The following is a 25,317-nucleotide window of genomic DNA, read 5'->3' as shown; positions in this document are numbered from 1 at the left end:
AAAATCAAAAATACTTTATCTAGAGACTGGAGAGATGGACGCGGTCCAGTCCCAGCTCCCACACACCAGCACACAGCCGGGGATCTGATGGCCTCTTCTGACCTCTGTGGAAACCAGGCAGACACATAGAGCACAGGCATAAATGCAGGCAAAACATCATACACATAAAGTTAAAAAGAATACTTCATATAAATGCTAGTTCTTGGATTTCTGAATGATTTCATTGATAAGGCATCTTAGGAAATCATAGAAAAATTCCAAGCCACCTGTTTGGGGTTGACTCTGAATTTAATTATTTATGGGTAGCCTCCAGTTCGTGGCTTTGGAAATTCTAAATGGTGGACAGAGGATAAGTCGTTGCACCCCAACTTTCCACTTTTTCCTGTGTCACAGTTGAAATGGGAAGGAAGAGGGGGAAGTAGTGGAGGACCCCCACAGGCAGGACAGACCCTCAGGAGGGAGCAGTTAGCCACTCAGTCCAGCTTTGCCCACGCAGTTAGCCTCATGCTAGGCAGCAGCACGTGACCAGACAGAGCCGAAGGTCGGAGAGCTGGAGGGGCGTCTGCTTTGTGTATGTGGATTTCCCTACATCTGAAGGCTGTTAAAAATTGTCTGGGAAAGATCTCCTAACGGAAGGGCAATGTCCAAGCCCCAGTTTGCTTAGTGCCTCTGCTGTGTGTTAGAAGTGGCACTCCGGGGGCTGGAGTGTTGGCTCCGTGATTAAAAGCACTGTTGCAAAGGACCTAGGCTTGATTCCCAGCACCCACATGGTGGTACGCTGCCTCTTTCAGCACCAAGCACACATCCGGTGCACAGATAAACATGCAGACAAAATAGTTATTAAATCTTGGTGCTGGGTGATGGTGGTGCATGCCTTTAATCCCAACACTCAAGGGGCAGAGGCAGGTGGATCTCTGTGAGTTTGAGGCCAGGCTGGTCTACAGGACTGTCTCCATAGCTACTGAGAAACCCTGCCTTGTAAAACCCAATAAATAAATAAACTAACAAATAAATAAACAAATCCCTGCCTTGCGGAAAAAACAATCAGTCAATAAGCAAGCAGATAAGTAAATAAATAAGATTAAAATCTTTGTTTTGTTTGGTTTGGTTTTTGAGATAGGGTTTCTCTCGATAACCCTGACTGTCCTGGAACTCCGTGCTCTAGACCAGGCTGGCCTGAACATAGAGATCAACCTGCCTCTGCCTCCTGAGTACTGGGGTAGAGAGAGGGGTGGTCCTCTGCAGCTGCCATGGTAACTTAGGCCTGTAATCCTAGACCTCAGAAGGCTGGGGCAGATGAATTGTGGCCTGACTGTGCAACATAGTGAGTTCCAGACCAACCTGGGATACAGGGAGAGACCCCCGTCTCAGAATAAACAGAGCGTAGGGACTGGAGGATGGCCCAGTGGTTAGGAGCGCTGGCTGCTTCTTCAGAGGACCTGGATCCAATTCCCAGCATCAGTGACGGTTTCTGGTCTCCATAGACACTACACACAGGGTACGCAGACACACGTGCAGGCAAAATATCCTTACACATAAAATAAAAAGAAGTAAGTCTTTTAAACAAAACGGTAAAGTTTGAAAAGTAGTAAAGGCCTGAAGGACGCTTTTCGCTTTAAAACTTGAAGGTGGGGGGAGCTATAGTCGCTGGGGCTCAAGTTCCGCGTTTCTTGGACGATGCAGACTCATCTGTTTGGTGATACATGTCTCAAGTATCAGTGTCCATAAAATTCCCTCTGTTTCGCAGGCAGTTTCCTTGTCCTCCAGACTCACCGAAGACTGTGTGCACTGTCCTGGAAATGGAATGCACTCACGGCGCTGTTTTTGTTGCTGGTAACTATCTCATCTAGAATGCCCACGTCCTGTCAGCCCCTTCCTGAGCGTGTCCGCGCCTGCTCTCTGGCTGCTCTCCCGCTCTGTTCCTCCCGATGGCCAGATGCAGAGCAAACCAGGCAGAGGGTGCTCAGTCACCTGGGAAACAGACTTCAGAGAACTAATGTTACTATGTTCTCTCTAATTAAACACTTAGCTTTGTCCAGACTTTCCTGATTGCTGTACCGCAGGCAGATTTTTGTTGTGTGGCAGCGGCGTTCTCGCGGGGACTTATTCATAGGGCAGTGAGTCACAGTGTGTTACGGAGTTTTTTATTTTTTTAACTTACAAATTCTTAAACTTTTCACAAATTTAATTCCCTGTAATACATCATCACCAATGACCATTATATTTAAATTATTATTAGTAATCTGTAAAAGCAAGTTTTTTTAATGATTGTTGTGTTCCACAATATCATCTTACTTTTCTAGCCAGTGAGTCAAATTATTAAATCATTTCACTCATTTAATACCCTGTCTCTGTGTTTCTAAGGTACCTATTCTATTATTACTTTAAACCTTATTTAACTATCTCCATGTCTATGTTATGGCTTCCCAATTAGACTGTTTCTTAGTTAAAGGCCTCATTTTCTATCCTAGCATGTAGAACATCAAGCTTACTAAATTCTCCTTTTACCCTAATATGTTGACCACAGCATTCAGTCCAGGTAGCTGACGTTTCTTTGGCAGGCAGATACAATAAATACTCCAGGAATCTACCACAAACTCCTTGGATAATTGATGGAGAAAGGAAAATGGAATCTTCGGTGGAAGAATTAATTTCAGATCATCTCTTGGCTGTATTCAAAGCAGAGAGTAAGTGCTCGTGTTTTACATACGTTGTTATTCATGAGTCGATCCTTGGTGGCTCCAGGAGAGATCGCTCTGTTTAGTCATACCCCAGCCCAGGCTCCCTGGCTAGGCTTCCCCAGAGCAGGCATCATCAGTAGCGGGATTTGGGGCTCAGACTAGATTTTAGTCCAGATACCCAAGGGTGACTGCTCTCTTCTGGAAAACTCAGAACAACCAAGACTGCTTTAGACAAATGCACTAAGCCCTAACCGTGGCACTTCTCAGCCGTAGATTCTTTGGGGAAATAGGAAGAAGTTGCGACATTTATGTCCAGTGCTTGTTCAAGAGTAGTTAGCTGGTTTCTGCCCTGACCTATGGAGTGATTTAGACTGAAGTTCATGACTAGAGAAACCATCTTATAGAGGTTTTTTATGGTGTGTATTGTGCTTTAATTTCCCGTTAATGAGCCCTGTTTGTGGGATGAGTCAGGCCTGAGGAAGCTTATGTTCTCCTTGTCTCAACAGGCCTGTAAATCAAAGGCAGTGTCTAGTAAAGTCTGTCGCTTTATGTGGGATATAGAAGGAGAGAAACTGCGGGCAGTGGTCAGTGCCAGCCTTTAGAGCGGGGCTTCTGGCACAGTAGAGTCTTCTATGGACCAGCTCCACACTCCCTTTCTCTGTGGGAAACGCTGAGGAACACGCTGTAAGTCAGGCCGAGGTCTAGATAGGCAGTGGCTGTCCCTGCTGACTCGTTAGGAAGAAAGGATTTCTAGACCACATCTCCTTCATGATTTACTGTCTGTCTAGGGTGAGCTTCCCCTTTGTTCTTTATATTTTTTACTCATGTTTCTGTGTCGGTTCCTGCACACGAGTGTAGATATCTGTGGGTCCCGGGGATCTGGAGTTTCTAAAGGCTTGTGAGCTTATATGAGTGTTGAAAACTGGACTCAGATCCCCTGCAAGAGCAGTGCGGTCGTAACTGCTGACCCGGCTGTCCAGCCACTCCCACCTTTAAGGGCTTATGCAAATTGTTTCCTTCTGTGTGTGCCTGCACGTGGGTGTGCACGTGGAGGCCAGAGGGCAACGTGGGGTGTCTTCCTCAGTTGCTTTCCCCTTCACTTTGTGATACAAGGCACACTGAACCTGGAGCTCCCTGAGTTTGCTAGACCGGCTAGTCAGTGAGGTCCAGGGTCTGCTTGTAGTCACCATACCCACCAAATAGGGTACAGATGCATGTTCTCACCCTCACTTCACTTTCTTTTTAAAAAGATTTTCAGGGGCTGGAGAGATGGCTCAGAGGTTAAGAGCATTACCTGCTCTTCCAAAGATCCTGAGTTCAATTCCCAGCAACCACATGGTGGCTCACAACCATCTGTAATGAGGTCTGGCGCCCTCTTCTGGCCTGCAGACATACACACAGACAGAATATTGTATACATAATAAATAAATAAATAAAAAGATTTTCATTTGTAAACTACGTAGTGTGTGGGGGTGGGGTGGGTGGGGAGGCAAGCACATGAATTGCTGTGCTTATGGGGGATAAGAGCATTCTGTCCCCAGGAGCGGGAGTGCTGGGTGTTCAAGAGCAGCAAGTGCTCTTATTGTGAAGCCAAACCTCCGGCTAGACTCCTGGTGCTCTCACAGAGCTGGTCCGTGCACTAGACTCCTGGTGCTCTCACAGAGCTGGTCCGTGCACTAGACTCCTGGTGCTCTCACAGAGCTGGTCCGTGCACTAGACTCCTGGTGCTCTCACTGAGCTGGTCCGTGCACTAGACTCCTGGTGCTCACACAGAGCTGGTCCGTGCACTAGACTCCTGGTGCTCACACGGAGCTGGTCCGTGCACTAGACTCCTGGTGCTCACACGGAGCTGGTCCGTGCACTAGACTCCTGGTGCTCTCACTGAGCTGGTCCGTGCACTAGACTCCTGGTGCTCTCACTGAGCTGGTCCGTGCACTAGACTCCTGGTGCTTACACAGGAGACACGTGACTCAGCTGTTTCCCTATCTGCCATGAATGATTTTCTGAACAGAGGAAAGGACTCTGCGGCATTGCTATGAACTTTTACCTATTTAATATCTGCGAGCTGCTACTTTTTTCTGAAAATAAGCTCACTGTAAAAGCATCTCTCAGGCTGAAGATGTGCACTAGGTTCTGGCTTTATTCCATAGCACTGCACCAAAAAGAGAAGAGTAAAGAACCCTTGCTTGATGTTTTGTGTGTGTGTTTGGAGTGGGGTGGTGGGGAGCAGTTGGCAGGGCTGCCTCACTTTCTTTGAGAATTCAGGGATCTTCAGTTTGGACTGTTTAGGTCCCAGAGAAGGCAGAATGCCTGTACTCACAAACACTTCACACACATGCGTGCACATAGAATAGAGGGTGAAGAATAGGGTTGTGCTCGTGTGCAGGAATGTTCCTACATTGTTTCCTGCCCTGTGTCCACATGGTCACGTTATACTCTCTGATTCTCCTTAAACGATGGCTCCGGCGGTGAGGACGGTGCCACCTGTTCACCTCACAGCACACTGCCGCAGCACACATCCTGCCTGAGCACCAACGCTCTTGTGGCCCAGAACCCTTCTGCCCTCCTTCCTCTTTGTTCAGAGACCTTCAGTGTCACCATTGTACAGACCACAGGGTTCCCAAAGCTTCCCAGCCCCTCCCAGCCCTTGAGCTGAGCTCTGCTGCCGACGTTAGGTGGTTCTGGTGTCAGAGTGCCTGTCCTCTAGCCTCGCTACCAGATCTGCATTTCTTACTCTGATGTGACTTTTGGCAATGGATTCCTCCTGCCGGGCTCACCTTCCTTAGGAGGAAGATGAAGACGGTGCCAGTGGGAACCTGTCTTAAAGCTCTTGGAGCAATGCCTGCTCGTGTTTGCTGTGGCGACAAAGCCTTTGCCGGATCTCTATCTCTGCATCTCTGTCTGTTTTCCCTGTCTGACATCCTCAGCATTTGATCTGTGCTGATAAATTCATCCTGGATTGTACAGCAGCTTTGACATGGCCGCGTGTAGGGTTTGGTTATATAATTAATTTGCTATTTAAAGGTCAGACCTTTCTTCTCTCACTTTTTTATAGAGTTTAATTTTAACACGATTATTCTTATTGTTATGCTTGCTTACTTTAAAGAAAAAAGGCGAAGTTTTTGCCACAAGCCAGTGGCCAGGGAGGTGGGCCTTGCTTCAGCTTTGCCTTTCTATGATGGGGGCATAGATGCTGGTTAAACTCTGGCTCTGCCGTTGGATTATTTGGTCCTGGGAATACTACCTAAGTCTATGAAGCGCAGTGTTCATTTGTTTACTGCTTCATGAAGTTATAATAAAGATGAAATGGTGTGTGTGTGATTTTACCCCAGTACCTGGCATAGATTGAGTAGTATTTATTATTGTCATTACTGTTTTTAGCCAAAGTTGAGATTAGAGATAGGTGATCTTTATCCCATGGATTGCTGGGACCACAAGATCGTCAGTTGGATTCCTGCCAGCGATTGGAACAAAGTATACTAGGGCTGCTGTCTCTCATCTTCTCTCTTGTTCTGCTTCTTACAGGTTTTAATTTCTCATCCTCTGGAAGAGAAGACGTAGATGTGAGAACGTTAGGGAAGGGTAAGACGGCGCCAGCACCACCTGACCTGAGCCAGCTGCTGCTAAGCTCCCGTGAGGCAGTAGCTTACTGTCGTCACTTAGAACAGTGTGGGGGGGGGGGCACGACCATGTGGGTTGTGTGGTCACTGCTGTAGACTGTAAATTGGTCTGAGCAGCAGTCATCTCTTCAGAGACGTCGTTATCACAGGCCTGGGAGCTGTAATGGATTTACATGTGCATGAAGAAGGAAATATTTTTTTTTCCCTCAGTTTACTAGTTACTCCATTTAAGAACTTTTCAGATCAGTTAGTGGTGGCCCATGCCTTGGGCGGCAGAGGCAGGCAGATCTCTGAGTTCTAGGCCAGCCTGGTCTACAGAGCGAGTTCCAGGACAGCCAGGGCTTTATTGAGACCCTGTCTCGAAACAAAGAATGTCTCAAAAATTACCAGTTCTTTATTTGGAAATGATTCTTCTCTTTTAACCTTCATTCCTCGTTCTTATTTTATCTTGTTGAGTTATAAGAAAGATAATGAGAATTAATTCTGAGCTGCTTAATGCTCAGTTGTTCCATGTCACTAGTAGATTAACTGGGACAGTGGATCTCACTTTGTTATATCTGAGCATTGCTCTCCGTGACAATGTTAGTTCCATTCATGTAAGCAACTTAATTAGTGGTCGTTTAATTTTATTAACACAGGCTTGTGTGTGGACCTCTGGGAAGGCAATCATTTCACACAGCAACCCTCCTGCTGCAGTCCCCCAAAGCCCCTTTACCCGTTCACACATTCCCCTCCTCCCCCAGGTAGAGTCTTGCCACTAAACTTTCAGTCCCGTAGAGCTCAGCCCCGATCTCACACCTCCTGCCTCCACCGGATGTTAACTCCATCAACACGTTTCTGTTCATGGTGGGCGTGTGCTGCCAGGAAGGCCGTTTGCCGTGGAACTGCTGAATCCTCACAGAGTCCGTTTCACTTCTCAAGAAGTTAAGGAGCTCCAGCAGGTGAGCACTTGTGTGGGCACCGTGTCTGTGCAGTCCCGTGACTGAACCGCAGGTGACCATTGTTGTTCCTTCTCTGCTGCTACAGAAGATTAATAAGGCATCTGACAAAATCCAAGTACGTGATTTGCAGCTCGTCACCAGGTGAGGATGGCTGTGTTGGAGATTCCAGAAGGGAAGCTTTCATAGATCATATATTTGGTAAGGGAACTGCATACTGAGTATATTAAGAAAAGAAATCTAACCCCAATTAAGAAATGGGAAAATGATTAAGTAGACATTTCTCCAAGGAGGGCGTGTGAGTCGTGAAATGGTGCCCACAACTTACACTAGCCGCTGTGAGCAGGACGCCTCGTCCACACCCACGCGGATGGCAGTAGGCAGAGAGAAAATAGCAAGTGCTGGCAAGGGCACAGAGAAAGTGCCCTGCGCATTGCTAACGGGGCTGTAAGTGTGGCTCACACGGCTGTTCACAGTAGTGTCTTCACAGGGCAGACATGATCAACCAAGGCTCACACGGCTGTTCACAGTAGTGTCTTCACAGGGCAGAGAAGTAGCAGTGGACACGCAAGCCTGTAATTCTAATTGGGAGGCTAAGGCAGGAAGGTTGAATTCAGGGCTGTCCTTAGCCACATAGTGAATTTGAGGCCAGCCTGGGTTACATAAGACTTATATCCAGTCAAGTAAGGAAAAAAAGAAAAGAAGATACCACTTGTATAGAAAAACACGACATGAGATTGTTGTCCTTCTTATCCTTGGAAGATGTGTTCCAGGGCTTGATGGACACCCAAGACTGCAGATAATACTGAATTGTATAAATAGTGTGCTTTTTGCTGGGCGGTGGTGGTGCACGCCTTTAATCCCAGCACTTGGGAGGCAGAGGCAGAAGGAGCTCTGTGAGTTCGAAGCCAGCCTGATCTACAAGAGCTAATTCTTTGTGAGTTCGAAGCCAGCCTGATCTACAAGAGCTAATTCCAGGACAGCCACCAAAACCAAAATAAATAAATAATAGTGTGTTTTTCCTGTACATAACTGATGAAAAGATTTTTTTTTTTTTTTTTTTTTTTTTTTGGTTTTTCGAGACAGGGTTTCTCTGTGGTTTTGGAGCCTGTCCTGGAACTAGCTCTTGTAGACCAGGCTGGTCTCGAACTCACAGAGATCCACCTGCCTCTGCCTCCCAAGTGCTGGGATTAAAGGCGTGCGCCACCACCGCCCGGCTGATGAAAAGATTTGACTAAAAAAACTGAGCACAAATCAGGACCAAAGAGAGCACAGACTGTTCTTGCAGGTCCTGGGTTCAGTTCCCAGCACACACAGTGGCTCACAACCTGTAACTCGAGCTTCAGGGGATCTGACTCCCTTGTTGGACATCTAAGGACATCAGAAACTCATGTGACATACATACATACAAGCACTCATACATCCACATACAATAAAAAGAAATCTAAAAAACATAAAAATAGTAGCTAATAATAAAACAGGACAATATTTTAAAAAGGTAAGCATCAATTGCCTATTTTTAAGATTTTGTCCATAATATTTTCAGTCGGAGGTTTTCCCTTTGACAACAGACAGTGAATCCATGGCTAAGGGGAACCTACTACTTGCCCCCCTGCTGTGGTATGATTTGCTTGTTTGTTTTGTTTTTATTTGAAAATAAAGAGCTGTGGAGTAGTGAGTCACACTGCCCCAGAGCTGCACCTTGACTTGGCAGCATTATGAAGTGGCGGGGCCGCTCACCACTCTGTAGTTGTACCTGATAGGAAATGCTTAGGGAAGTGATAAAGATAGGAAGTCAGGTAGTGATGGATCATCTTGGGCTTGGGAAAGGAATGGGAAGAAAGTGCCATGGGTGTGAGGGTCCTTCTGGGGGCAGTGGAAGTGTTGGAAGTTAGATGATGCTAGATGCGTAGCTCCAGAAACAATGAGATTCATAGCTGGGGGGAATATATACAGGTTATACCTCAGCCAAGCTGTTGGCAGGGAGCAGAGATCTGGGACAAGGCTTGAGTATATTTTCTGGGTTGAGACAAACTTTCCTTTGTTGCTGGTATTTAGAGAGGCCATAGGGTATATGAAGGAAGGTGAAGAAGGGAAGACCAAGACCTACAGTGCCTTGATCTGGACGAATAAAGCCATACAGAAGAACGACATTGGATTCCTAAATGACCTCAAGGTACTTTGCCTGCAGCTCTGGTTTGTTTTATTTTTCTTCTGCATATTAAAAAGCCCATGTCTTCATGTTTATTACCAGCAAGCCATAGCACCTGAGCTTTGGGTCTGTGTGATGTGCATTCAAATTCTGGCTTTCCAGTTTACTGGAAAACTCTTTGGAGAAGCAGGGTTTCAGTGGGTGGTGGGTGGCACACACCTTTAATCCCAGCACTCGGGAGGCAGAGACAGGTGGATCTCTGCGTTCGAGGCCAGCCTGGGCTACAGAGTGAGTACCAGGTCAGTCAGGGCTACACAGAGAGACCCTGTCTTAAAAAACAAAACAATAGCAACACACAAACAAAACAACAAAAAGAAGCAGGCGTGTTGCATGCTGCTGATTCTGAGGACAGACTCGTGGGGTTAAACCTGGGTCTGCATCACAGTTGTGCAACTCTGGACAAACTCCTGACCTGTGCTTCTTCTGTGAAATTAGCTTAGAAAAACTAATTTAGTTCAATTGTACAAAGTATTTCAAATGGTATCAACCACATAGAAAATGCTCAGTAGTGCTATTATATTTGGTTATCTGTAAGAATTAAATATACAGTAAAATGTATTTTATAGAATTGATGCTAAAATTATATACATGAATGAATAAAATGTAATGATTCTATGAAGCACATGCATTTTGTGAGCATGCCACTGTAAAGGATCTGCTTGTTCTGTTGGCTGGTTCTTGTCTCTCTCCTGTAAAGACAGTCCCTGTGGGTAAGAGCCTGTGTGTGCAAGCATGAGGACCTGAGTCTGGATCTCAGCTTCATGTTAGAACCAGGCATGGTCATGTGTGCCTTAACCCCAGCACGACACCCGTGGTCCTGGTCTCCTGTGAATACACCATGCAGACAAACACACACATACACGGAGGGAGGGAGGGAGGGAGGGAGGGAGGGAGGGAGGGAGGGAGGGAGGGAGGGAGGGAGGGAGGGAGGGAGAGATAGAAAACTCAAATGCAAAGATTGGGTGAGCATAAATGAGCACAAAAATGTATATTGTTTGTATGATGGAGTTTTACTACCCAGGTCTTTAAAATTATGTGGAGAGCTGGGAGTGGTGGCTCAGAGGACCACCAGTGTGAGGCTCCTGGGAAATACAGCAAGACCCTATCTCAGAGAGCAAATTGTTTAAAGTGATTGTTAACATGGGGAAAATGCTATCCCGAGTGCTAAGGGGAAAGCTTTAAGAATAAGTAGAGGGCCATGCCTTGTGATTTCAGCACATCCAGGTGTGCTGTGTGGACACACACGTGTGGTTTCAGCACATCCGGATGTGCTGTGTGTACACACATGTGTGGTTTCAGCACATCCAGGTGTGCTGTGTGTACACACATGTGTGGTTTCAGCACATCCAGGTGTGCTGTGTGTACACACACGTGTGGTTTCAGCACATCCGGATGTGCTGTGTGTACACACACGTGTGGCTTTGCAGAAAACAATATGGCAGAAGTTCTCATGATTTACATTTAGTCGTGAAAAATATAGTTGTGAATAGATAAAAATGGATAAAGGATCTGAATAGACGATTGAAAAAGACAACTCCAAATGTCCAGGAATCATCTGGAGTGCTGCCCCACCTAAGGACAAAGTAATACATGACATTGCTCTATTCCCTTAAGCCAGTAAAGCAGCCAGGGGTCTGTGGAAAGTGTTTCAGACTGGGAAGGCAGCGGCAGTGACTGTAAAAGCGAAGGCTGTGCCGATGTGCCCGCCCCGGCTGTTGACAGCCTTGCTGCAGGGGCATGACTCTGTGTAAGGCTATGCATGAAAGAAGGTTTTCTGACTTTGCTCAGAGTGTCAGAATCAACAAGGACAAAGCTGGAAGGAAAATCACATTAGCTGGATATAGTGGCAGTGCCCATACAAGATGAGTTCAGGACCAGCCTGGGCCGTGTGGTAAGACAAACAAACAGAAGACTTTGAATGAGCTAGTGGTAGAATGAGCAAGCGTCTTGTAGCTATTAAAAATAAAACCAGAAGCAGGATATGATCTCACGTAATCTGGGTCAGTGTGTGGCTGTACGTATCAGACATGTTGGGGAAAGGCATGCGGGGTCTGAATCTGACTCAGGAGGCAGAAGTGAAGTGACAGATGGCGGTGTTGCAGGGACAGCACACGGGCTTGTCCCCTGGGGATGCCTGTCACCTCCACAGGCATGGCGCTTCTGCCTGGGGCCTTCGGGAGGGGCGTTTGGGTTCATTTCGTTTTAACTGACCTCAGGCTCACAGTGTAGCCACCTCCTGAGTGCTGGGTTCCAGGTGTGTCACCAAAGGGCTGAATCCAGGGGCATCATGCCTGCTCTTCATGCACTGTGCCAAACGAGCTACATCTCCAGCCCCAGGTAAGCAGATACAATACAGACATACTTTTAAGAATACAGACATACATCTATGGACTTTGTAAAATCATATATTCTGTCTTAGATGCATAAATCAGCTGGATATGATGGTGTTTGTCTTTAATCCCAGCACTCAGGAAGACAGATCTCTGAATTCAAAACCAGCTGGGTCTACGTAGTGAGATCCTGTCTTGAAAAACAGAAAGAAAGAAAGAAAGAAAGAAAGAAAGAAAGAAAGAAAGAAAGAAAGAAAGAAGCCAAAAACTCACCCAAATTGTAGATACTCATTTAGGATGCTGCTAAAAAAGAAATTCATTTTTATAAAAAGGGGATTTTATAAAAAATGCAGGCTGGCATTGAGGCTCAGTGAAAAATAAATCCATTAAAGATAGATTCAAGGGCTGGGGATGTGGCTCAGTGGTGCAGTGCTTGATGCAGGCCCTGGGTTTGATTCCCAGCACTGCGCAAACAAAACAAAAAAGTGTAGTTTGGGGCTTACCATAGATTTAACTAAAAAGTAACCTAGAGAAGTGATTTTATAGGGGCATAGGAAGTGGTAAGAGACCACTCCCAGACACACTTGCTGGGCTTGGTTGGTTTCTAGTAACACTGTTACAGTTTATAAAATTCCCATTGGCTTAGAGATAAAAGCCGAGTTACTTCTCTGTTCTGAGAAAAAGACTGAGCAGGTTTGCTGCTTGCTGCCTCTTTTTAAAGGGCAGCCTACTTCTAAGGAAAACCTGTGCTTGTGTGTGTTTCTGAAAAGTCAGCAGTGTGGGATAGCCCAGCACAGAGCTGAGAGTGGGTGGAATGTTTCCTTCTGCGGTCTAGAAAGCAGACCACAGAGGACACTCGGGCCTGTGTCCTGTGGAGTGCTGTGTTAATGGCCCTGCTGGTGGGCTCCTCGTCAGTCCTGGGAGTCAGGCAACCAACAGAAGCCGTGTGTGTGTGTGTGTGTGTGTGTGTGTGTGTGTGTGTGTGTGTGTGTGGTGTTCTCACTAGATAGCTGCTTGTTTTTATTTATTTCTTCCCTTCCCTTCTTCCTTCCCTTTCACCCTCCCTCCCTTCCTTTCCATGTACCTGTCCTGGAATTCATACTATAGATCAGGCTGACCTCAAACTCAGAGACCCACCTGCCTCTGCCTCCAGAGTGCTGGGATTAAGGGCGTGCGCCACCACTGCCCGGTCACAGTTGCTGCTGTAAAGGCCAGCTGTTTCTGCTCTCTGAGTCTCTGTACATACATTACATCTATAATATACAGCATTGTAACTCTTCATCATAGTTCATTCGTGAAAACATTTGTCTTTTTGACTAGAGAAAAGTCAAGCCCCATAGAGACAGCTCATCTCGTAAGAATTATAGAATCATAAAAATCACAGTGGGTGGGGCTGTTAACTCCTGCCCTTCAAGTGTAGCCCTTGTCAGAACCTGTTCCACCCTTGGTGTCCGGAAGGGGAGCAGCCTTTCTCTCCTTGGCCGAACCATGGCTGCTCACTCATGCAGATTAGGAGGAGCTGTACCAGCAAGAAACTGCGGAGAAGTCAGAGTTCTTAAGAACCAACTTGTCTGGTTTGCCTAAAATCTATTTTTAAAAATTTGAAGTAGTTGACCTTTTATAGTATTAATCCCTATTCCTTAATTTATATTGCCGAACATACAGGGGAATCTCTAATTTGATGTAATTATAAGAAAAACCAGCCTGTACCACTGAAAATCTGAATTGCTGAGATACATGTGAATATTAATTTTGTAAACTGGGCTAGGAAATCCTGGAAGACCTGGAGTCACTGTTCAGACCTCTCTATAATCACTGTATGGTAGCATCTTGCTAAACGCTGATGCGCCTTTTCCAGATACAGTCTGTTGTACAACAAACCCTGAAATAGAGGCACACTGTTCCATAAAATGTGCACGCTTCCCACATGCACAAGTGACCTTCAGGTCCCACCTTCTACCTCCACGTCTCTTCAGCCCGAAGTCCTCACTTTTATGCCAATCACGTTGTGGCATCAGAAAACAAAGATAACAAATGTTGTCTTCTAGCAAAGTCCTGTGTCAGGACTGACGGATGTGTTGTCAGGGCAGAAGAGTCCATGGGGTCATTCCCTTCCCAGCCCCCGGCTTATGATGGGTTGTAGTGTTCAGATGAGAAGTCCCATAGAGCCTAAGGAGATGCAGCTGGCTCTGTCTTACCGAGTTCCCACCCTACTCTGACAGTACTGGGAACTAATGTGGTGAGCTATTGTGTTATCTCCTCCTCTAGGACTTAAAGATTGACCAGAAAACTCCTCTCCGGGTCCTCCACCGAAGGCCTTTGGCTGTGAGAACTCGGGCCATTCACTCCATGGAGACACAGTACCTGGACGAACATCATTTTCGTCTGTATTTGAAGACCCAAGCTGGAACGTATCCTTCTGCCTCTGCATTGCAGAGCCCTAACCAGAATGGGATCAGGATAGTTAATGCTGCCCTAGACAACAGGTTCAGTGATCTAGGAGACACTTATTTGCTAGACATGTGTTCCCGTGTACCCCAGGTCTCGTGCACTCCAGGCTGACCTTGAACTCCTTACCCTCCTGTCTCCACCTCCCAAGTGCTGGGATTACAGGCCTGTGCCACCTCAGGTGGTCTTGGATATTTTGGAAAGGATTTGAGTGTATTCATTCAGTATTTTTGGAGTAGAATCAATACTTTTTTTCTTTTTTAGTTAATTTTTTTGTTTTTATTGAATTATACATTTTTCTCTGCTCTCCTTTCTTCCTCTCCCTCCCCTTCTACCCTATCCTGTAATCCCCATGCTCTCAATTTACTCATGAGATCTTGTCTTTCTCTCCTTTCTATATAGACCCATGTATGTCTCTCTTAAGGTCCTCTTTGTTGTCTAGGTTGTCTGGGATTGTAGACTGTACGTTGGTTTTTTTTTTTCTTTGCTTTATGCCTAGAAGCCACATATGAGTGAGTACATATTTGTCTTTCTGGGTTATCTCAGTCAAGATGTTTTTTTTCCTAGATCTATCCATTTACATGCAAATTTCAAGATGGCATTATTTTTTGTTTTACTGTTGTGTAGCACTCCATTGTGTAAAGATACCATATTTTCCTTATCCATTCTTTGGTTGAGGGGCACGTAGGTTGTTTCCAGGTTCTGGCTATGACAAACAATACGCTATGAATATAGTTGAGCACATGTCCTTGTGGTATGATTGAGCATCCTTTGGGTATATACCCAACAGCCGTATTGCTAGGTCTTAAGGAAGGTTGTTTCCTAATTTTCTGAGAAATTGTCATTACTAATATCCAAAGTGGCTGTACAAGTTTGCACTCCCACCAGCAATGCAGGAGTGTTCCCTTTACCCCACAACCTCTCCAGCATAAGTTGTCGTCAGTGTTTTTGATCTTGGCCATTCTTACAGGTGTAAGATGGAATCTCAGAGTTGTTTTGATTTGCATTTCTCTGATGACTGAGAAGGTTGAACATTTCCTTAAGGGTCTTTCAGCCATTTTAGGGAATCAGTACTTTTTGTTTGAAGTCTGTTTTCCCATTTGTATTTCAGAGTAGTGTTTTAAACCATGAAGTATCCATCAGTTAGTTCAATGCCAACTTTAAAGTTTACAGTTCTGTGGCAGTGTCTTGCTCATTGTTTAGCATATGGTAGACTCGGGAAGTGCTTTTCATTGATTCATTTGCCGTCTCTATACATTTTACAAGTCACATGTTCATAACCCTATTTGGTCATTTAACTGTTTCAAGTGTTTGCCCAACTGAGTAAACACAGGAGAGAGAGGGGAGCAGGTATTTTACCCTCTTTAGAATTTGAGACAAGCGCTCACCGTGTTGCCCAGGCAGGCTCATCACGAACACTTAAGCAGTTCCCTGTCTCTGCCTCCAGGATGATAGGATGATAGGATGTCGTGTCTGGTGCTTCTTGACATAGTGATTGTAACTTATGTGCAGGGCTGTGTGAAAACCAAAAGCCAAACTATGTATCACCTACTTAAGCAATATGTCAGTGTTAGGACAGAGTTTCAAAACATCAAAATTTTGACCGTGTTTTAAATAGACAAATATAATACATATTCACTCATTTAGACATAAAGCAAAGAAAAAGTGGCCTATCGGTCACAATCCCAGAGAAACTAGACAACAAAGAGGATCCTAAGAGGGACATACATGGATCTAAATAGGAAGATGAAAAAAGACAAGATCTTCTGAGTGAATTGAGAGCGTGTTGGTCATGGAAGAAGGGTAGAAGGAGGGGGGGAGGAAGAGTGGAGAGAAATATATAACTCAATAAAAACAATAAAATAGAAGATTGGAACTTGGAGTTTTAAATAGCTCCCTGCGAAAGCTGATACTTTGTTTCTGATCAGGTCCAACTTGCGGCTTCAGGGTCAGAACTGAGTCTCTAACAGTGTATCAGAGAGCTCCGGCAGTCGTAGGCCTACTTTAGTATTTGCTTTCTTTTAAGACTGCTTCTTACTGTGGATCCTAGGCTGTCCCTGATCTCAAGATTCTGCCTCTGCCTTCCAAGTGCTGGGATTACAGCATGTCTCACCATGCCTGGTTTTCCTGTTGCCCCCAGATTATAAGAATGAAATAAAACTAATTCTGTCTTTAATTTTACATACCAAGAAGGAATGCTTTGTCTTTGGAAGAACTAGCATGATTTCAATCCTGTTAAGACATTTTTGGAAACAGCCACATGTGTGTACTTAATACGCTAGCCAAGAAGAGCTGGCTACATGTGGTTCTCGTAGTGCGTGGCCTTATGTGCGCGTTTCATGCTGTGCTGTCCCAGTCTCACGTGGCTCAGCACCGCGGCCTTCCGTCTGGTCCCTCCAGCACGAACACAGGCCAGACCTTTCCATTGCTTCCTCCTTTATTACTGGCATTCTCTGAAGAAAGTGAGGGAAAAGAGCGACAATTGAAGAGAAACTATGAATTCATGGAAAAAAAAGAGCCACTGGATCATTGTACGCCTTCTGTTTGAGTCAAAACATGTTATGGGGGAGGAGGTGAAAAAGCGCGTACAGTTGCCTCCCAGCTAGTGCTGGGGAAGTCGTTTGTTTTCCTGTACAAACACCATTAACCGCTTACACTGACTTCTGCTTTTACTAACGCAGTGTTTTTGTGTTATTTTTCAGATGACGTCAGGGCCGCAGTGTGTGCTGTGGAGGGCTAATCTTATTAAGGACAAATGCCAGATTTAACCCTTGCCTTCAAAGCGTAAAGACCTACATAGAGAACACAGAGTTTGCTAAACCAGCCAGGTGTGCTCCACACTGGCCCTGTCATTCAGGCTTGCTTCTGCTCAAGACAGCCTGGACTACACAGCGGCTCCAAGGCCACGTTGGGGTATGCGGCAAAAAACTCAGGAGCATACACACAGAAACAGAAAGCAAACAAAATCAAACAAGCAAAAAACTTAATTCTTTTCTCCCAGGTGTCCGTAGCTGCAGCCTGGGGGCGGGCTTGCACCCCTTTTCTGACCTCTGCCATCATGCATGCTTGGTGTACACTCAGAGACACACGCACGTGTAAACAAGAAGTATCAAGTCGACTTTTAAAGAAGACTAAATAGTTTAATTCTTCCTCCCATCTTTTTTTTTAAATATTTATTTATTATTTATTATGTATACAACAGTCTATCTGTGTGTATGCCGAAGGCCAGAAGAGGGCACCAGACCTTATTGCAGATGGTTGTGAGCCACCATGTGGTTGCTGGGAATTGAACTCAGGACCTTTGGAAGAGCAGGCTATGCTCTTAACCACTGAGCCATCTCTCCAGCCCCTTCCTCCCATCTTAATGCTAATGTGTTACAAGGATCCCCATCGTTGGCGGTCATTTTCTGTGTGGTCCTGTAGAAACTTCCCATTTCATAGATGTTAATTGCCATTATTGAAAAATGGGACCAGATATCAAAACAGAAATGACAAAGTTGGGGGGGTTTTGAAAAGCATTGGGTTGAGCATGGTGGCGCACGCCTTTAACGCCAGCACTCAGGAGACAGAGGCAGGTGAATCTCTTGAGTTGGAGGCCAGCCTGGTCTACATAGTGAGTTCCAGGCTAGGTCTACACAGTGAGAAGCTGTCTCCAAAGGGGGGTGGGCATTGAATTATATAGTCGATTTAATGTATATCCAATCCTTGGCATTTTGAGATGTGATGAGCTCATAAGAAACTCACATCTGGGGTGGGGGTGGGGGTGGCAAAGGTTTTCACTGTCAGCACTTGAATGGTGGAAGCGGGAAGATGCAGGTCATGTTCATGTAGCCCAGGTCACAGGGTGCCCTGTCTGAAACAGCAGAGTCGTGGCCTCCGGGAGTTTGATGTAAACAGGTTCCGGTTACTATGCAGCACCCAGGCTGGTGGGATCCAGGCTACTGGCATCGAGCTCATTTTCTGAGATACACATCTCAAGTCCAGGTTCAGAAATGGCCTCGCTTCTGTAACATTCCCTTCCCCTTGGCCAAAGTAGTTGTCACTGCATGAGCTTTTCCTTAAACAGACCTAGCTACATTAAAGAATTTGTACACGGAGACTTTGGGAGAACCAAGCCGAACATCGGCTCTCTGATGAACGTGACCGCAGACATCCTTGAGCTCGATGTGGAGGTAAAGTATCCTATGGGGAGTGCACATCTGCCAGTCAAATTCAGCCAGTTAGGTCTTTTGACACTGAACCGAATAGCATCACCTGTGTCGGGTTTTATTTAGATTTATTTTCTTTTATGTGTATTGTCTGCATGTATGTCTGTGCACCACATGTGTGCCTGGTGTTCCTGGAGTTGAGAAGAGGGTGTTGGGTCCCCTGGAATCAGAGTTAAAGATGGTTGTGAGTCACCAGGTGGGTGCTGGGAATGGAACCCAGGTCCTCTGGAAGAGCAGCTTGTGCTCTGAACCACCGAGCATCTCTCCAGGATGACAGGAGTAAAGCCTCACAGTAGCCTTGTAGTATAGGGAAGAAGTATCTCTGTAATTATTTTAAACACACAAACAAACCAGGATCCATTGGTGATACTTGTGGATTATATAGTTAATTTACTAGTTGGTATCAGGAACTGTCATTTACTAATTACCTATGGCATCAGATTAAACCTCTCTGCACTTGAGAAGCAGAGTCTGGTGGATCTCTGAGCTCAAGGCCACCCTGGTCTACATAGGCATTTCCAGGACGGCCAGGGCAGTGTAGAGATATTTTTTTCTCAAGGAGGGACTTTAGGGCTGGACTTAGCTTGTCTCAGTAATGGCCATGGCTACCAAGGCAGCACTGAATTCAGTCAGTCTCTGCAATCTACACAGTAGAAGCAGAGGCCCACTCTCATCTCCTTGTGTGCTGGGGCATGGGTGTGTGTGTTCATGCATGAGTGTGCACACTCATCCCCTTGTGTGCTGGGGCATGGATATGTGTATGCATGCACAAGTGTGTACACTCGTCTGTTGGCGGAGACCACTTGTTCATTCTGGGCTGCCCAGACCCCCGAAATAATCACTCAGAAACTATATTATTTGCAATACTATTTGGCCAATAGCTTAAGCTTCTTTTAAACTAGCTCATATCTTAAATTAACCCATTTCTATTAATCTGTTCTGCCACATGGTTGTGGCTTGCCAGGCAAAGTTCCGTCCCCAGCGTCTGTCACCAGTGGGGCTACATGGTGTCTCTCTGACTCCACCTTCTTTCTCCCAGCATTCAGTTTAGTTTTCCCACCTAGCTCTATTCTGCTAAGCCACTGGCTGAAACAGATTTATTCATTAACCAATAAAAGCAACACATATACAGAAGGACCTCCCACACCACTCATCTTCTTGTGTGCTGTGGTATGGGCATGTATGTGCATGTATGAGTGTACACACGCACATACAAAATGAGTTAAATGTTTAAAAAGGGATTTAAGACCCCTTGTTCCAGAGCATGCACTTAGAAATGATAGAAAATCAGATAAAGTAAATTGCGTTTCTCAGGCCCGGCATAGTGGTGCATCTATAATCCCAGCTCTCAGGAGGCAAGGGCAAGAGAAAGGTGAGTTTGAGGCCAGTGAGACCCTGACTCAGAACAAACACAGCAAAGCAGGTGATTGTCTCTGGGATCCCTGCCACAGTCCAGAGCAGGGCAGAGCGCTGTGTTGTGCGACTCTGCCCTTGTAGTATCAGCTGAAGCAGGGTTAAAGTCTAAAGAACGGCCCTTCCGGGCTGTGGGGTCATCCCTGCCTCCCTCCGCTGCAAACCCCAGAAGAGGCTAGCGTTCTGCAAAGGTGCATGAAGTGGACATGTGCCCATGTGACCAGCCATGGCAGTCACGTTGTCACTAGACTGTACATGGCTCTTACGTGGCAGCCAGGATCCACTTCCAGATTGATTAGCCTGTTGAGGCTGATGTAAGGAGACCGACAGCTTAGTCTCACGGAAGGTGCCAACCACAGTCACTGCTTTAAAAAATTGGTTATCCAATACCAGATGTTCAGCCCTGGAAACATACATACAAGTAACATAATACAGACTGAGCAGGTTATATTTAGGGTGTGTATTTATGTGTGTATGCAGCAACAATTAATGCCCTAAAGAGACCATGGATTTGAAAAAGCAAGGAAAGATCTAGGGAAGGGTTTGGAGGAAGGGAAGAAGGAGGAAATGGTGTGATTATATTATAATCTCAAAACTACAAATGAAAACATGTTCTCCAGAGTGCTAGGCAACACTCCACCTTGAACTATGCTCCAATCTGTTAACAGACAGCTTGGGGTCAGATCCTCAGCCCTGTCAGTAGCTCCCTGTAGAGCTCCTGAGCCATGGTGATGTGCCTCTCCTCCCTGTCCTCTGCCACCGTTGTGGCTCTTTGTGTCCCAGCTTTAGTTTGAGAAGCTACTCGTTAACTTAAATATGATTATTTGGCACATGGCTTTATCTAAAACACTACACAATGCATTTGGGGATTTATTAGAGCAGTTTGTGCAGTATGTGCTTGTCCAGTGGTTACTTGGATTTTCTGCCATTGAGGAAACCTTGAATGTGATGGGCTGATGAGCGCATTCGTTTCAGAGAAGCGCTTCGCACTTCTGGGTTGGGTTGGGGGTAGTTATTTATTTATTTTTGTTGGTGGTGGTTTTTTGTTTTTTCTAGGCAGGCTTTCTTTGCGTAGCCCTGGCTGTCCTAGCTCTGTAGACCAGGCTGGCCTTGAACTCACAGAAATCCTCCTGCCTCTGCCTCCCAAGTGCTTTTTGTTTTTAAATATATCCCAGGCTTGCTTGGAACTTGCCTTGTGGCTCACACTAGCGTGTACTAATCTGCCGTAGCTCGGTCTCCTGGCTGCTGTGGCAGGTACACCCCGTTGCACCCACATAATAAGCTTCTTCCTAAGGGAGGTCCACAGAGAGGCCGGATAAGGTGTGTCTTGGTGTGTCTGGAATGTGATATGTGGAACTGGACTAGATTGCTTACTGTAATTTTAATCTGGAAGAACAAAGGGAGGGTAAGTAGCAACGGAGACTGATTGGATTTATTTAGATGCTTTTGATGTTTTGGAGCAGGATCTGATGTAGCCCAGGTAGGCTGTAAACTCTGACTTCTGCCTCTACCTCTGAAGCACTAAGATTGCAGGCATGTTTCGTGATAGCTGACTTGACTGGGTTTTAAAAGAAGCAAAGCTTCTGAAATGAGAAGCTACTTGGTGGTTTTGTAGCTCTAGTGATGATCATATTCATTCGCTTCCCCTTTAGTTAGAGATGCTCGAGCCATGTGCCACTTAACACTGGTCCCGCTAGCTGATACCCTAGTGACACCATGGTGTTTGCCCAGTGATGGAGTCACTCGATGACACATTTCTCAGAATGTGTTCCCACCATTAAGTGATACATAGCTGTATTTTGTTAAGCAGTAGGTAATCAGAGCAACAGTTGTTGAGACTTGTGAGAAAATAGTGTGGCTGCCCAAATTTGAATTTCTTCATACTTTATTCATAACTGACATGACGATTTGTCCACTTCTTCTCCTAGGAGTCAAGAGGTATAAAGTAATTGTGTCTCTATTAGTTCAGAAATGGCCTTCAGGTTGCAGCTCTTACCAGTGTCGTTGCTCCTGCACACAGCGAAACTGCCAGAGTTTCTGCTTAGTGACTTTCCTTCCTCTCAGTCTGTAGATGTTGACTGGCCACCTGCTCTGGATGACAGGATTTCTGTTTAGTGACTTTCCTTCCTCTCAGTCTGTAGATGTTGACTGGCCACCTGCTCTGGATGACTAGCTCCCACATTTGGACACAGGGCTTTCCTGACGTGATGCAGACATACAGGCGGCGTATCTTGGAAAATGACTTACCCACCACCACAGTGTCTTCAAAACGGCTTGGATTGTGTTCATCTGTTTCTGAAGTTCACTGTAACATCTCAGGATCTATATGTACGCATATTTTGTGTTCTGAGGATGTCTTACGTTTTCTCATTCCGTCTCATGACCACAGAACTAAAATAGGAATAATCGAGCCCTTTTCCTTTTTAATTCTGTCACTCAGAGAAGTGTGCAGTGGGAGACACTGTTAAGAGGAGCTGTGACTTCCTCAGTGAGATTTCCTACGGGAACCCCTGCACCTTTAAAGGAAAGTGCTCCAGTTTTCAGATCATCTGAATAAATGCTGCAACTAGACTCATGTGCTAGAGTGTCCTGTGGATTTCTAATATCTCCAATGCACATTTGACAGGACTATTTCTCCTGGTTACCCTCAAGTGTTATCAATGGAACTACTTTAAGGTGAGATTTGTCATAAGTCCTAATGACCTCAAGTTACTAGTTTGACAATCTAAAGTTGACAGTACTTGTCTCCTGTAGAACCTGTGACTGTGCTGGGGGTGAACCCGTAGAGCCATGGTTCCCACCTGCGACCGTGCTGGAGGTGAACCCCTAGAGCCACAGTTCCCACCTGTGGCCATGCTAGGGGTGAACCTGTAGAGCCATGGTTCCCACCTGTGAGTTGTGACTCCCATAGGGGTTGCATATCAGATCTCCTGCATATCAGATGTTTATAATAAAATTCATAACAGTAGCAGATTACAGTACTTTTATGGTTGAGGTCACCATAATATAAGGCACTGCATTAACGGGTCACAGTATTAGGGAGGGTGAGAACCACTGGCCTTGACACTTTCCTGCATCCTTTTTTTTTTTTTCTTTTTTTTCTTTTTTTTTTCTTTTCTTTTTTGTTTTTTTTTTTTTGTTTTTTTGTTTTCGAGACAGGGTTTCTCTGTGGTTTTGGAGCCTGTCCTGGAACTAGCTCTTGTAGACCAGGCTGGTCTCGAACTCACAAAGATCCGCCTGCCTCTGCCTCCCGAGTGCTGGGATTAAAGGCGTGCGCCACCACCGCCCGGCTCCTGCATCCTTTAAGGAAAGTGAAACAAGTACCTTCAATAACTTCTTTCCCGGGTTACAAATTCAAAAATCTGAGCTTGCTAAACAAATACAAACACATTTTACAGTGTTTCAACTATTTTCTAACTTCAAACATCTTAATAAGGTATATCTAACTTTATATCTAATTTCATAAACAAGGAAACAGAGTTAAAGGACGCCTAAGATACCAGTTACTCCTGTTGACCAGGACTGGAACTGGAGTTGTGCCTCCAGGGTCCTTTCTGTACACGCTTGTCATGAGTACCTGTGGCTCCTCTGGCTGACCGTGCTCTCTAGGGGGCCAGTTTAGATGCGCAATGCCTTCTGGAATTGGGTAGCAAGTTGCTCCCAGGAAATGGCTAATGCATGTCTTAGATGATCTCGTATAATTATTATTTGTAATGAATGGCATGATGAAGAAGAGAAGCCTTAAACATATTGAACCAAAAGAAGCTGAATTAATCATTAAAAATTCCAGAAGAGAAACTCAATAAAATACGAATTTAAGTGTAATTTTTATCATCTGGCACAACTTCTTGACCTTTGTCCTTCCTCCCTCCCTTCTTCCTTCCCATTCTCCCTCCGTCCCACCCTCCCTCTCTCCCTCCCTCCTTCCCTTCCTTCCTGATACATCAGTTTGAACAATATTTGATTATTCAGTTTCTCTGCACACAGTTCACAGATCCTTAAGGTGTATTTTAGTCTGAGGGTCATGCTGCAGCTGGGGCCATACAGATCTGAGTGGCTTGTGCTGCCACAGGTGCCAGACATGTTGGTGATGTTGGGCCCAGGGCTGCCGCTGAGGGCCATTTCTGGGTCTGTGGCCCTATTGCAGGCGGCCGGGATTTGTGTTGATACCTGTGGCTCCTGATACCCTCAAAGACCATGCTGATGCCAGGGGTCTAGGCTACCACCCGGGGCCATGTTGGTGCCTGAGGGCCATGCTGCTGCTGGGTCCATGCCAATCTGAGTGGCCTGCACTGCCATCTCAGTCCATGGTGACATCTGGGACTGGGCTGCCTCAGAGGACCACGTCTGGGTTTGTGGTCTTACCAGAGTTGGGTCTGTGTTAATGTCTATGACCCATGTTACAACCAAAGGCCACGTGGATGCCTGGGGTCTAGGCCACAACCATTGGCCATGCTGGTGTCCGAGGGCTATGCCACCACTGGGGTCATACTGATCCGGGCGACCTGGGGCAAGGCTGTCTGGGCTTAAGTTGCTGCTGAGGGCATGTGGTGGTCCCACTGAAGCTGGGGTCTGTGGTGTTATCCATGGCCTGTGTTACCACAGGGGGCCATGGGAACCATGTGTGTTGAAATCCACGGGCCTTGCTGAGCTGACTCCACCCTTCACTGACTCTCCATATACAATTGCAGCCTGAGAACTGGTCCCAGCCCTCACGGGAGAGCTCCACCCCAAGGCCGCGCCTTGCCTGAGGAGGGTGGCCCTGACCAGCTCAGCCACTACCCAGGCCCACATCCTGAGCCTTGGGTTGGTCCACCTAATATCTGCTCCATCTAGGACCTGCTGAATCGTACGAAGGGCTGGTCCTGCAGAACAATATTTGCAGGCTCTCCATGACTGGAGACAACAGGATGTCCGCGAGGAGTTTGGGTGAGGGTCCAGTGGAGATGGTGTGCCAGAGGCCAGAGGCCTTGAACCAGACCAGCGACATCTGCAGTGAACATCTGCGGGCAGGGCTGGCGGGAGAGGGTAGACCGCTGACACACGCAGCCCTCAGGGCCACTAGGGTGAACGAGGGGTGGGAGAGGGGTGGGTGCGAGGTGGTCTTTCTGTTTGTTTTTAATTAATTTGGGGAGGACACTGGAGGGACCGGAAGGTGAGTGGGGTTGGGGTGCATAATGTGAAATTTCTAAAGAATAAAGAATTACGTTATTAAAAAGATGGATTTTAGATACTATAGCAGGAAAACGTTTTTGCTGGAGGTGAAAAGGGAAGCCTACTGCTTTGAGACCATGTCTCATCGTCGGTGGATAGTAGCAAAGGGTTTTTCTTCACTGTCTGAAACATGCAAAGGGGATGACAGAGCTTAGCTGACACAGAGCTAAAGGTTAAAGACTTGTAGTGAGTAACTTTCAGCTTCTGATGAAATTTCGCTGCAAAAGAAGTTTAAGTAATAGGGTAAATCTTG

General features: G+C 46.0%; 1 protein-coding gene across 8 annotated transcripts in view; it reads left to right on the top strand.

Annotated features, from left to right (window-relative positions):
- Positions 1–24,491, top strand: part of Pus10 (pseudouridine synthase 10) — a 69,828-nt gene extending 45,337 nt beyond the window's left edge. Inside the window, exons 10-19 of one of the 8 annotated variants that reach the window (XR_009057240.1) lie at positions 1,748–1,833; positions 2,544–2,687; positions 6,207–6,263; positions 7,166–7,242; positions 7,328–7,383; positions 9,298–9,415; positions 14,050–14,192; positions 18,302–18,401; positions 21,915–22,526; positions 24,456–24,491. Coding sequence is in view for 5 of the 8 variants with exons in the window: in XM_057771348.1 (XP_057627331.1) it covers positions 1,748–1,833; positions 2,544–2,687; positions 6,207–6,263; positions 7,166–7,242; positions 7,328–7,383; positions 9,298–9,415; positions 14,050–14,192; positions 18,302–18,503 (883 nt within the window). In the remaining 3 variants the exon portion in view is untranslated. The other 7 variants (XR_009057241.1, XM_057771350.1, XM_057771351.1 and 4 more) reach the window with 7 other exon arrangements.
- Positions 24,492–25,317: the final 826 nt, after the last annotated feature.

This window comes from Chionomys nivalis, chromosome 6, assembly GCF_950005125.1.
Source record: "Chionomys nivalis chromosome 6, mChiNiv1.1, whole genome shotgun sequence".
Lineage (NCBI taxonomy): Eukaryota > Metazoa > Chordata > Mammalia > Rodentia > Cricetidae > Chionomys > Chionomys nivalis.
This window is presented reverse-complemented; position numbering and strand designations above follow the sequence as displayed.